Source organism: Bison bison, unplaced genomic scaffold (assembly GCF_000754665.1).
Source record: "Bison bison bison isolate TAMUID 2011002044 unplaced genomic scaffold, Bison_UMD1.0 scf7180017864291, whole genome shotgun sequence".
Lineage (NCBI taxonomy): Eukaryota > Metazoa > Chordata > Mammalia > Artiodactyla > Bovidae > Bison > Bison bison.
The window spans coordinates 2,286,415-2,300,548 of NW_011494863.1; the positions used below are offsets into that span (position 1 = coordinate 2,286,415).

Consider the following 14,134-nt stretch of genomic DNA (forward strand, 5'->3'; position numbering starts at 1 on the left):
ATAAAGGGGATCAATTATATGGTAATGAAAGAAAAAATAAATTATTTTTGGTAGTGAGCACGTTGTAGGGTACATAGAAATAAAAATATAATGCTATAAATCAGTTACTCAGTAAAAAATAAAATAAATGAATCATTGTAGATGCAAAAAATTGCAGATGGATATTTTGGTTTTCAAGCACCACACAAAAACTTTTTAAAAACTTTAATTGGCTAGAACAGTGCACATTTTAAGCAGAGTTTTCCAGAGACCCTGCATCTTGAGTGGACTAAGCAATCATTTATAAGCACCTTCAGAAACATGCTTAACTCGGTGTTTTCTTGTGACATAAGATTAAACACAGGAACCAAGCTCTATTTAATTCACACAACACATAACCAACCAAACTGCACGTACATATGCAGATTTATGCAAAAACTCAACTATAATTCTTTTTCCCCCAACTATATTTAGCTTTTCAGATTAGGTACCTAGGACCACCCACTCATGCTGTGTATCTCACCAAACATATAAGAGCAGCAATTTTTCTATTTGAATACAATTATGGGCTGAAATTATATGATATAAAATGAAGTTTCTTCTATAAAGTTTAAGAGTATAAGAAGGAAAGACAAAAACAAAGCTCCCAGGAAGTCAACAATAATACCGCACTGGTCTAGAGCTTCATGAAACCGAGTTACAGTCCCCAAAGGCTTGTATTTGGATTCCGACTCACCAAGATACTTCAATATGCTTCAAACTGGCTCATCATCATTTTCCTGCTGTATTCATAAGCCAAAAATAGTGCTGCATTGGCAGGAAACGCTCGAATCAGAGTAGCTTTCAGACCAGAATATAAAGCTGCTATTCCTTCGGTTCTCACAACACTTAAAAGAGTTCTGATGAATCCTGTCTGTTTTCCAAACATGGAAAGAACCTGAATTCTGGATTTGATACAATCCACGGGGTATATGACAAACCAAAGGCAAATGCCAGCAATTCCACCACTTAACATCAAGGGGACAGGGCCTAGTTCATCTTTTGAACCCCCGGAGGCAAAAAACGATCGGCTCAGTTCATAGCCACCGAAGAAGAAGAAATAGCCTGGTACTACTTGAAACAGAGTACTGGTGAGTCCGTGGTAGAAGCCCCAGGGGCCATCCTTTCTAAGGATACTCTTCACGACGGACCAAACTGTATCATGGCTTTTGGCTATCCTCCCTGACATCTCCAGTTCGTGCATGGTCTGCAGCCGGCACTTCACGAGCTCAGTGGGGCACAGGGCCAGCGCGGCAAACGCTGAGGCGATGGAACCTGCGGCCGCAGTTTGCAGATCATTCAGCTTCGCCTGCTCGTCCAGTCCAGCCACTTTCCTAACGAAATGTTGGCAGAAGCCGTAGCACATGAAGAGGACCGAGTTCTCGGCGACGTAGGCCATTAGCGCGGGGCCGGTCCCCTTGTAGAAGCCCCGCAAGCCCACCTGGGAGTACGTCTTCAGGGCACAGTCGGTGAGGCCCTTGTACAGGCCGGGGAACGTCTGCATCTTCACCTTCATAGTGTCGAAGGGCTGCCCGGTCAGGACGCACGCTGTGCCCCCCAGGGCCCCCGCGGTGAGGTCGATGGCAGCCTGGATAGCAGGACTGGATTTCATGTTCGCCCCCCCGCCGGTCTCCGCAGAAGTCCACTCTCTGGAGTTTAAGACGGGCGTCCTGTGTCCCACCCCCTACTCTTGGCTGTCTCTCCCCAGCTGGAGTAGCCGCTTACACCCCAGATTAGGCCTCGGGCCGCCCTCCCCGCGCACCGTGGCCCAGCGCTAACCCCCGGCGGTGGCCCAGCGCGCGCCGCTCCTCGCTCCGCGTGACCGCGGGACGCCCGACGCTGCGGTCTGTTAGCTCCGCCGCCTGTTAGCTCCACTCAGCCAGGCCGTCCCAGCTCCGGCGGGCTCGAGGACGGACTAGATAAACACTTCAAATGAATTACAATACAGCAGTTGAAAGCTATTCGATAAATTCCTGAGATTAGGGGAAGAAACTCTAGGCGCTGCTGCAGCGGAGGAAGAAATGCCTTCCTATACGGCTAGACCCCCGGCCTCCCGCATTTTCTACTCGGCCAAATAAAATGGGAGGTGCTCCCAGTTGATCGCGCCTGGAGTCAAAGGGTCAATCTTCAGAGACAAAGGTTTATAATAGAGAAAACAAACAAACACGGGTTGGGGGGCCGGAGGGTTGTTACCTGACTGTCGGTGTATCCTACAGGTCAGAAAACCCTTAATCGTCTCCGGAGAGGAACAGCTTCGCAAATGTGCCGACCGCCGGGCCTCTCTCCAGTTGTGGCGCTTCGCTCGCCTGGGGACAGGAAGGGAGGCCTGAGGCGGACGGAAGCTTTATTTCGTGGCAACATCGCCGAGGCTCTGGGCCTGGATCCCTGCGCGCTAGTGGACGCAGAGCCCTTATTATTTCTAGAGGTAGGGCACGGCCTTGTACAATCGGCTTGGAAAAGAGATATTTATATATAGCTAAGAAAGTTGATAGAAAAGAGCTGTGTGGTTCTGGTGCTTCCGGGCTCTCGTTGAGGAGCCATGCACCTTTGTGCAACATAAGTTCTGGGTGTAATTGACCACAGACCTAGTAGGCAAGATGTGGTTTGGGCCATCAGGGAGGGTACCGCTGCCAGGACACTTTTTCCTCCCAGATGCTTATAATCCCAGCGTTGGAACCAATGCTCTTAAAGTTTAAGTTCTAAGCCCTAGGCGGTATTTAACTTTGGGGGTTAAAAAACAAAATGGGGAGGGCTTTAATGATTCATTTTGAAAGCTTTCTTTGATCCTTTGGCTATCAGCTAATATTTTAAAGTGCAGCACCTAAAAGCAGATGGTGCATGGATAGATAAGTGTTTGTCATCAGGTAGACTTCATTGCCATAGAAAATAGTGACCTGGTCTTTTCTTTAGAGTGCCCAAATGTACCTGGATTTCTTTTCCCCGGTACCACATGGTTTCTTCAGAGAATAATCTTCCAATCTTCCAATATGTCTGTTTGTCCGTGCTTGGGGATGGGGGAGGGGGCAGTGTATGCCTTAAGTACTTATGTAAGGAGACCAAATGGGAGAAGAGGGTTGACATTCTGCAATCAGAAAAGACTTTCACACAATTCCCTTGTTTAAATGCTGTAGAACCCAGCCTTCATCTGGGCCTTCTTTAGTTCAGTTTACCCATAAAATAAACTTTCCTTCTGTGGGATGGGTAAGGAAGTCATCTGGCTTCCTCCAGTGAGATAGGGTTCCTGGATATCCAACCACTCTGAACACAGACTTTTTATTATTTGACTGCATTGCCGGGCCTGTGGGATCTTAGTTCCCCCACCAGGTATCTAATCTGTGCCCTCCACAGTGGAAGCTGGAATTCTAACCACTGGACTGCCAGGGAAGTCCTAGAACTTGGGCTTTAATTAATCTTGTTTTTAGCCGCACACCTTCCCTTTTCCTTGGGAAATGGCCTGCACAAACGGCCAGGCTCACAGTGTCTATGTCAAGTGGGTTTGTTTCTCCTTGGTATACCTCCTTGTAGACATTTAGCATGAAATTTTCTGCCACCTCTGAATTAATCATTCCTTCACCTGCTTTGGTCTTATCAAAACAGACTGACATCTCTCATCCCCTGCTGTCTCACCTCCTATTCTTTCCCTTAGGGGCTGCTATGCTGTATCAGCAGGCTTTCTGGGAGAGAAAAGAGATTCACAAGAACAATGTGCCATTTTAAACTAGAAAAAAAAATTTTAGTCCTATCATATTTGAGTCTTTAAAAAATGTTTTGGCTTTTAAAACTGTCCATTAATGACATATGGTTTATTGTTTATTTTTTTATTTTTAAATATTAAAAATTGTTTTTTATTTTTAAAGCACATACTGAGTTTTTACAAACACAAGAGATGGAGGTTACTGCAGTAAATCATTAAGCTTCTGCATTAAGTTCATGTATGTGTATATTTTGGAAAAACCAAATTAGTAATCAGTGCCAGGGATCATGCGGGCATTAATAGAAAAATGGTCTGGAACGTCACTGAACAGTCAGACATAGTTGTACAAATATTACAGCCAGAACTCAAGTTCCATAAAATATACTGAACAGCTGGACTTGGAGCTGTACTGTATATACTGTTTACAGAATATACTGTAACACTGCCCAAGACAAAAGGCAGTCTTAACCATCTGAAACCATTTTTTCCTGATTCTAACTTAATCAAAATTATGATGCTTCTGTTTTAAATTTAAGCACATGTACTCCCAAGCATACATGGAAAATAATGGCAATGAAATTTCCATATTTTCAGTGAAGTTCATCACTCTTAAGAAGATGCATACCCACATCACAAGTTCCCTAGATATCTGATTGAGTAGCCAGATAGGTTACCAGAGAAAGTAAAGTCTGAACTGAGGGCTGAGTAACAAAAAGCTAGCCATGATCTAGACGTTTCAGAAAAAGGGAAATTTAAGTGTAATAAAAGCAAAGCTCTGTAGTGTGAAAGAGCTGGGCATCTGTAACACAGAAAGGCCAACATCTATACTTCCTGTGTGGTGAGCAGTTTTCCTAGTCTGTTTTTACACAGAATTCTTACTGGATACTAAAAAACATTAAAAAGCAGAGTTCAAGACACAGTCCTTCAGAGACTTGACTTGTCACAATTTGTCTCAATTTTTCATCTCAAACATTTGATCTATAAATTCAAGATGTCTAGGCTTTATGACATTTAGAACTGAACATAAAGACCCCCATGTACCTAATCTATAAATACAATGAAAAAGAAGGCCACAGTGATATGCTTATTGCAGCATTCTGTATAATAGCAAATTTAAAACAGAACAACCTAAGCGACCAGTAATAGGGGAGTGAGTAAAATTAAGAATTTGTAAAATTTCTGCATTGCTTAAAATTTTCAGTGAGTTTTTTCTCTTTTAAACTTTTTTAAAAAAATTCAATTTCTGTTCACAAATTCAGAGAAATATTGAAAACTGTAGCCCAACTATATATCACACTCATCAGACAAGGGAGCTGTGAGAAAAGTGAGTCTTTTTTGGAAACTCTGGGTTTACATGAAGGGAAATGGATCTTAAGTTGTTCTCTTTTGAAGTTTATGTAACAGATAATTACTCTTCATTATGGAGGCCTTATGCAAAACCATAAATAAATCAAACAAAAAAAAAAAAGCTACAGTAAACTCAGTATGCTTATGCTGTAGATGTATGTATTGAAAAACTGTTTCTGCTGTAGTTTAAGCTTTGATTTAGATTCTTTAATTTGAAATCAGTCAACATTTAAGTTTCTTCATAGACTTTTCTACCATTTTGATCACTCTTTCATTCAAGTTTGTAATCACTGCCTAGAAAATAGGCAATAATTTGCTTCTATTCCAGGAACTGTTTTCAAATCCTTTGTATGTATTAACTCAATAACCAAAATCAAAGGTCCCAAGGTAGATGATATTATTACCTCCACTTTAGGTAGAGATGAGGAAATTGAGGCAAACAGATTTACTTGCCCAAGATCACTCAACTCAGGCACTACATCACCTGACCTTGTGATTTTAACTGCTTTTCTCTTCTTTAGTGACTAAAAAGGCAAAATGCCTAATCTCAGTGAATTAACAGCTTAGTAAGGATATGAGCAACAGGTAACTTAGACTCTGGTATGACAGATGTGCATAAGAGTACTTATCCCAGTAGACTATTATAGAGGAAGAGGAGTAATTAAACTCCTTGAAAAAAATGTAAATAAGCTCAGGATTGAAAACAGTGGGAGAATGGGAGATTAGGCTGGAAAAAACATTCAGATAGTTTAGGAAGGCTCTTTATTTCCTAACCTCCAAATGGAGCAGGTGGACTGGAAACATAATGTAAAGGTGGTACTGCCCAATTTCTTTGCCCTTGCTGTGTTCTTTTCTTAAAATCGAACATAATTGCTTCTTTTCCTACAAAACAGAATCCAATTGGTCAATCTATTAAACCCCACCAGGAAACCACTTCAGAAGAGGATAATATCCACTACCCCGAAAAGAGCAAGACACATTATAAAGTGAAACTTAACTTGCTTTTATTTATTGTTGAACATTACGAAATGACTTGCAATGCAAAAATACGAAAAATTGCTTTGAATAGCTGGAAAATTAGCTATAGCATCAAAAAACATAAGCAAACAAACTTTACTGCCTCCAGACTAGACTCTATTGATTTACCTCAGATGTCATCACAGAGTAGCAATGGAAGCTTCTAATCAGAGAAACAGCCACAAAGTCCTGCAATGAAGCTGTGATTAATAACTAAGTTGAACTTTTCACTCCACTAATCCTACAACTCTCTACATTTATCTGTCTATACATTCCTACTTCCTACAGGATAAACACCTAGCAAAGTGGTTCCAAAAGACAAATGAGTTAGAAATTCACATTTGTCTACAAGACAAATCCAAAAGAATACAGTGGAAGAAACTGCGAACTACTGCAGTTTTACAAGCGATGAAAACAAAAACATTTTCTCTTTCAATGCTGACCTCTCACAGTAATGAAATTAAGTATGAAACCACTCCTCACTTCTCTAGGAGTGATTCTAGCTCTTCTTGCAAAGAGCTGAGCTGCTCTTTTTCCCGGTCTTCCTTCTGTTTCAGTTCATCCAGCACAGCCTGAAATCTGTTCTTGAGAGCCAGGTTTTCCACTTTCATGATGAGATCCTCCTGTCGCTTTGCTCTGTCCTGGGTCTCTTGGAGCTTGCCTTTCATGTTATCAATCTGTTTCTGAATTCCCATAACCAGCTGATTGGTTCCCTCGTTTTCTTGGTGCTGTTCATCTGATTCATTTAGTTTGTCCTGTAGCTGCCTTTCCAGATCTTCTTCAGTGTCTATGATGTTTATATCTTCTTCATCTTGATGCTGTGTCTCATCTTCATCTTCACTGCTGCTGCTGAGGTCATTGAATATCTCCCGAAGCTCATCATGTTCTAAGGAGTCATGGCCCTGCCTATGCCCAGACATTCCTGGGGAAGAGATATCAAGGCCTTGATTTTCTGTTTCTTTTGTCTCATCTTCAGCAATTATTTCCCAGCGGGTACTGACAGCTTCAGCATCTGTGCTCAGCAACCGCTTTACTTCTTTTTCCACATCTGGAGACTCAATATACTTTTTCTTTGCTGTCTTACGGAATCTTCTCTTTCTCACATTTTTCAGAGGCAGAGTAATTCCATGGTTCCATACAAATTTTTTCTCTTTGTCCTTATCCTTCTTTTTGCTTGCTTTGGGATCAGCAGTAGCAACTGGTTCCTCCACAGGAGGATACAGATCACCATCAACTGTAGAGACAAGCATCTGACAGACATCAGCTGTCTTGTAAAAGGTTTTTTTATCAATGGTTTTCAAACTCTCCATAACACACGGCAGGTCTACCAATTTTGCGGCCAAAGGGACTCGGTCCACTCTGACAATTCCATGACGCCCATCAGGGTGTAACTCAATTGACAGTCTGTCCTTCAAGTTGACATGGCCAGACTGTACCGCCCGCCTCACAGTAGAGGCATACTCCGGGGGTAGGCGTAAGATAAACTGGCTCTCTAGTTCATGAGGAGCATCATCTTTGCTCTTACTCATTTTTATTTCTTTGTAATTCACTTTTTCTCTAATAACGACTTGTTGCACTAAAAAGTTCCAGGTACTTCACCAGAAAGACCAGTTCTTTATAAACGTGAATCCTTAATTACAAAGAGTTCTAGGTAGAACATCAGCTAAGCATATATTTTTAATTATGCCCCAAGTCTTTCTTAAAACGCCGTGACTGAACACCAGTTGTTACTGATGCATTGTCTTATTCAGTTATGTCCATTTAAATCTATTAGCTGCAACGCCAAGTTTCAACCTCTAGATGCCGCTGCAGAACAATGCAGAGAAAGCAAATGGCAGCTCCTACGGATTTTCGGCACAGAAAGTAAGGCTCAGCAGATAACGCCCAAACCACAAACTCTCCCGGAACAAAGATATTCAAAATGCGGGGCGTAGTGAGCTCTCTTCGCCTCGGGTACTTACAATCCAGTGACGATTATAAATCCAGATTCTCCGGACAGGAACGAGCGGAAAAAGCCACTCAGAACAAGGCCGGGAGCCGAGCGTCTCTTTCTTGATTCCTTTGTTCTTCCCGGCACTTGGCAAAGCGATCCGCTATTGATTATCGGTGAAATGACTCGGAACCAGCAAGGTGAAATCTCGCAGAGAGCCGCAGCTCTGAGCGCCAGACTTTGCAACTCCGCAGCTCGGCGTACCTCTGTCCGGAGCTGCAGAGCGAGCGGAAAAGAAAGCGTTACGTCACCCCGCAGGACTGGAGGAGTCTGTGAGTGACAGCACGCCTTGGGCGGAAGTGCAGGCTGTTTCAGCGCGCGCAGGCGCAACTCGCGATTACGCCGTTCGGCGTGGCTTGTTATCTCGCGAGATTTTAGATTTACGAGAGGGTGGGGATCAGGTTTCCAAAACAGCCACTACCTTTAAAGTGTTTACGGAAAGCAATTCTAAGAAAGATTGTCTCACCTGCTTCTGCTAAGCCAGCGCTTTTACTAGCTCGCCGGGGGCCGGTTACTTCCTAGGCTTCCGTGTGATTGCTGGAGATAGGCCGTCCGTGCTGAAATAGTGTTTGTTTCTGGAAACATCTCGGAGTCTCCCAGACTATGTTCTTAAATCTGGAGCCGATAAAAGAATTCATAACTAATCATGCCTGTGGATTTTAAAGTACCTGAATCAGTGGCGTGAGGACGTGCTGCCCACTATGTAATTCTGTGTTTGTTGATAGTTAAAGTGTCCTTAGGGGGCTTGTGACTCACGGTCTGTTTGTGTTTTGGAGACTTCCTGAGGCAACAAGGGTGATTTCTTTTATAATGTGTTAGGTGTAGGTATAAATGTAAACAGGGAACGTAGTGTTCTTCGGGAGGCCCGTGTTCATTGAAGACCGTTGTCTGAAAGACAAATGGTCTGATTAACCTTTAACTGAAGTATTACACCCTGCCACTAATTTGCCAGTAATTTTTTAGTTTGGAATTAAAAAAAAATTCACCTCTACTGTTCAGGTAACTTTTCTACTTGCCTCTTTAGGTTGTCAGGTAGTCTTAACATGGATTTATAGTACTTCAGACTAACAGTGTAAGAGTTTTCACTTCTGTTCATTTCCATTTATTAATAGGGTCAATTTGGTAGAGTATCACAATCATTAAAATTAAAATTATATTCTCTAAAATATCAGCACCTGCATCTTAAGTTTAAGGGGACATGCTTAAAATGTGATTAACATATAGAAAACTCACTTTATTTCTTTTGTACTTATTGTCTCCCTCACCTAAGATTGGAAGGTCCATGATAATTAGAAATCTAACCGTGTGCTCATCTGGTCCCAGTGCCTCATATCAAAACGTGGGAGATAACAAATATTTGGTAATTGAATGAAAAAATTGACCCATCGGAAGAATATAATCTAAATCCTCTAATAATTTGTGAGAGAAAATACATTCTGTATTGCCTTAAAATGAAAGAGAGTCACTTGATAGACATTTCCTCTCCATTCAAGGGTCCTACTAATTGTTAGGAGGCCGGAAGTTTGCAAACAGCAGATGTGAATGTGTCCCATTTGGTTTCAGCAGACTGTGATATTGCATATCATGGGGTGGAATTTAAATACTTGACCCCAGTTTGGTTTTTCATGCTAAGTCTGAAGGGAAATTATGCACTTGCACATAATTGTGCTTTAGTTCTTTGTTCTGTAATGTGTTGAAGAATGTTCAGTTCAGTTCAGTGGCTCAGTTCTGTCCAACTCTTTGCGACCCCATGAACTGCAGCACACCAGGCCTCCCTGTCCATCACCAACTCCCGGAGTCCACCCAAACCCATGTCCATTGAGTCGGTGATGCCATCCAACCATCTCATCCTCTGTCATCCCCTTCTCCTCCTGCCCTCAATCTTTCCCAGCATTAGGGTCTTTTCCAATGAGACAGCTCTTTGCATCAGGTGACAAAACTATTGGAGTTTCAGCTTCAACATCATTCCTTCCAATGAACACTGAGGACTAATCTCCTTTACTGGTTGGATCTCCTTACAGTCCAAGGGACTCTCAAGAGTCTTCTCCAATACCATAGTTCAAAAGCATCAATTCTTCGGCACTCAGCTTTCTTTATAGTCCAACTCTCACATCCATAATTGACCGCTGGAAAAACCATAGCCTTGACTGGACGGACGTTTATTGACAAAGTGATGTCTCTGCTTTTTAATATGCTATCTAGGTTGGTCATAACTTTCCTTCCAAGGAGTAAGCGTCTTTTAATTTCATGGCTTCAATCACCATCTGCAGTGATTTTGGAGCCCCCCAAAATAAAGTCAGCCACTGTTTCCACTGTTTCCCCATCTACTTGCTATGAAGTGATGGGACCGGATGCCATGATCTTAGTTTTGTGAATGTTGAGCTTTAAGCCAACTTTTTCACTCTCCTCTTTCACTTTCATCAAGAAGCTCTTTAGTTCTTCTTCACTTTCTGCCATAAGGGTGGTGTCATCTGCATATCTGAGGTTATTGATGTTTCTCCTGGCAATCTTGATTCCAGCTTGTGCTTCCTCCAGCCCAGTGTTTCTCATGATGTACCCTGCATAGAAGTTAAATAAGCAGGGTGACAATATACAGCCTTGATGGACTCCCTTTCCTATTTGGAACCAGTCTGTTGTTCCATGTTCAATTCTAACTGTTGCTTTCTGACCTGCATACAGGTTTCTCAAGAGGCATGTCCGTGCTGATGTATATATAATTTCCAGGATGATCTATTTCCTCTTTTTGAAGAAAAGTTTCCAATGTGCTAGTCCCTTAATTGTACCCAATTTTAGTTAACTCATGGATATGAATTTAACATGCTGGCTTCTGCATAATGCTTTATTTAATCCTATATAATCTGAGGCCGGCCATGCTTATACATGAGAATAATCCAAATATTGCTTTGCATTTCAATTGCCTGTGAGTTTTATGATGCTCAAATAGCTTTATCACAGAAAATAATTTGAGATAAATTGTGGGAAATTTAGATTTTCAAAAATTATGATCTATTTCAGTTAGTAAACCTTGAAATAGAAGGTTGTCAGAGATAATTGAAAGAATCAACTGAAGTTACCCCAAAAGTATCTACCTCCTTCAATTGTGAAACATATTTTCTGCCTTTACTTTAATACATTTTCTGAATGTCATTTATAAGGGGTAATTACACTGATCCTAGAGCTAAGAGCACTGCAATATCACCATTACCTTAATGTCTGTTGATAAATTCAGTTTTTTTTCATCAAATCCATTTGACATATAGAAACCATTGAGTTAATAAAAGAATTACACTCCTGTGGTTGTTCCATAGAATATCTGTGATACTGGTGAACCAAATATTTCTGTGAAGCAGTAAATTGCCCACTGTGGGAACAAGCCTCAAAGGGCTTCCTACCTGTGATAAAGGAGTATCACGATCAGGCTAGTGCTGTATGTTTGAAAATTCCTTTTAATACACTTTCAAGTTCCTTATACTATGGAGGTTATGTGGGTGTTGGGAGAAGCCTTGTTTATATTTTGGAAACTGAAAATTATAGGAGTGAGGAAATAGCAAATGCCCCCCAAATATACCTTATATACTGTTCCAGCAGTATACAATCAGTAAAAAGCAGGTTAACGATAATGTAGCAGCCTCTTGTATCAAACAGGAAGCTTTCTATAGGAAAAAAGGTCAACCTACACTGGTTTAAACAATAAGAAAATGTGTTATCTCAAAAACTAGATAGTCTAGAGTAACTCTGTCCAAGAGAAATACAACGTGAGCCACAGGTGAAAGCTACATATGTATGTTAAATTACCTAGAGGCCATATTAAAATGCCAAAAAAAGCACATTAAATTAATTTCAATAGCATTTTATTTAACCTAATTATCAAAAATATTGTTAAACATGTAATCAGTATAAAATTATTAATGACATATTTTACAATCTTATTTTTTATTGACTCTTCAAAATCAGGTGTGTATTTTACACTTAAGGCACATTTCAGTTTGGACTATCCACTGGCCCAATGGCTACATGTGGATGGGTGGTTACAGTATCAGACAGTGTAGTTCTAGAAGTATGGCTGCCTCTAGGCAGGATAGAATCATGGTCTGGCATGAATTGTTAAACTGTTGCTAATTTTGGAGAATGAGCATTTATTTATATTTTCGTATTTTTTCAGCCTTACCCTCACCTCCTTGTAAACTTCCAAAGTCTGTGGTCATAAGAAACCTGCCAGCAGTAACTGAGGAACTTCCTTCCTTGTCCATGGTAAGTTCAGAGAGTGGTTCTTTCCAACCAGAATCTGTCTTTCAGTTTGATTGGACCAGCTTAGACCATATGCCTATCCCTGGCTCAATCATAGTCACCAGCACCAGAGGAATACCTTAAGCCTGTATTTTCAAAATGGTGGGGAGGAAAAGACATTCACTGATGTCTGATTCACTGATGATTGTTGCACCTGTGGGATCTACTGGCATCTCATGGCTGCTGCTAAATATCCTATAATGCATAAAACATCCTCCCTACAACAAAGTTATCTAACTCAAAATATTGCAGTAGTACCAGGGTTGAGAAACCTTGCCCCAAGCTTGTTATTTTTTAACTCATGGTTTTTAAAAAGACATCTATTTACTTGGCTGTGTTGGGTCTCAGTTGCCACACTCAGGATCTTCGTTGTATCCTTTGGGGTCTTACTTCCCAGACCAGGGGTTGAATCCATGTGCCCTGCATTGCAAGGTGGGTTCTTAACCACTATACCACCAGGGAAGTCCCACACTGGGACTATTTTTTAATTATTAATTGCTTTAATACATATTCCTAAACACGGGCAAGAGGAATGAGATCACCAGTATTGGCTTAGATCTATCAGAACCTACTATCACTGTGAATAGTTTCAGCTGCCCCTTAAGTACACAGAGGGTGGCCCTCTAAAAAGGAAGTGTTGGTAGAGAGGAAAGGGCATGGGCAACTGTCATAATCTATTTGGGTTGCTGTATCAAAATACCATAACTTGAGCGGCTTATAATCAATGGAAATTTATTTCTCAGATCTGAAGTCTGAGAAGTCTGAAAAAGGCAATGGCAGCTTTGGTGTCTGATGAGGGCAGGCTTCCTGGTTCATAGGCGGTAGTCATTTTTTGCTCTGACTTCACATGGTGAAAGGGATGGGGGAACTCTCTTTGGCCCATTTTACAGAGGCACTAATGCCATTTATGAGGACTTCACTCTCATGACCTAATCACCTCCCCAAAGCCCTACCTCTCAATACCATCACATTAAGTTCCAACAAATGAATTTTTTTGCAGGGTGACATAAATATTCAGTCTATAGAGGTAATCAGTAGTATCCATGAGAGAGCGGATTATTATGAGGATTATAATAGTATATGTAATCTATATACTACTAATCAATTCAGTCGCTCAGTCATGTCCGATTCTGCTGCCCCATGAATCGCAGCACTCCAGGCCTCCCTGTCCACCACCAACTCCCGGAGTTTACTCAAACTCATGTCCATCGAGTCGGTGATGCCATCCAGCCATCTCATCCTCTGTCGTCCCCTTCTCCTCCTGCCCCCAATCCCTCCCAGCATCAGAGTCTTTTCCAATGAGTCAACTCTTCGCATGAGGTGGCCAAAGTACTGGAGTTTCAGCTTTAGCATCATTCCTTCCAAAGAAATCCCAGGGCTGATCTCCTTCAGAATGGACTGGTTGGATCTCCTTGCAGTCCAAGGGACTCTCAAGAGTCTTCTCCAACACCACTGTTCAAAAGCATCAATTCTTCGGCGCTCAGCCTTCTTCACAGTCCAACTCTCACATCCATACATGACCACAGGAAAAACCATAGTCTTGACTAGACGGACCTTTGTTGGCAAAGTAATGTCTCTGCTTTTGAATATGCTATCTAGGTTGGTCGTAACTTTCCTTCCAAGGAGTAAACGTCTTTCAATTTCATGGCTTAAATCACCATCTGCAGTGATTTTGGAGCCCCCCCAAAATAAAGTCAGCCACTGTTTCCACTGTTTCCCCATCTACTTGCCATGAAGTGATGGGACCAGATGCCATGATCTTAGTTTTCTTTTTCTTTTTT

The 14,134-nt window shown here is 41.6% G+C and overlaps 2 protein-coding genes across 2 annotated transcripts; both read right to left on the reverse strand.

Moving 5' to 3' along the window:
- Positions 1–632: 632 nt before the first annotated feature.
- SLC25A2 (solute carrier family 25 (mitochondrial carrier; ornithine transporter) member 2) lies at positions 633–1,630 on the reverse strand. Its single transcript, XM_010850382.1, has one exon. It carries the CDS (start codon positions 1,628–1,630, stop codon positions 725–727), a length of 906 nt encoding a protein of 301 aa, XP_010848684.1. The 3' UTR covers positions 633–724.
- Positions 1,631–6,041: 4,411 nt separating this feature from the next.
- TAF7 (TAF7 RNA polymerase II, TATA box binding protein (TBP)-associated factor, 55kDa) lies at positions 6,042–8,361 on the reverse strand. Its single transcript, XM_010850383.1, has one exon. It carries the CDS (start codon positions 7,603–7,605, stop codon positions 6,556–6,558), a length of 1,050 nt encoding a protein of 349 aa, XP_010848685.1. The 5' UTR covers positions 7,606–8,361; the 3' UTR covers positions 6,042–6,555.
- Positions 8,362–14,134: the final 5,773 nt, after the last annotated feature.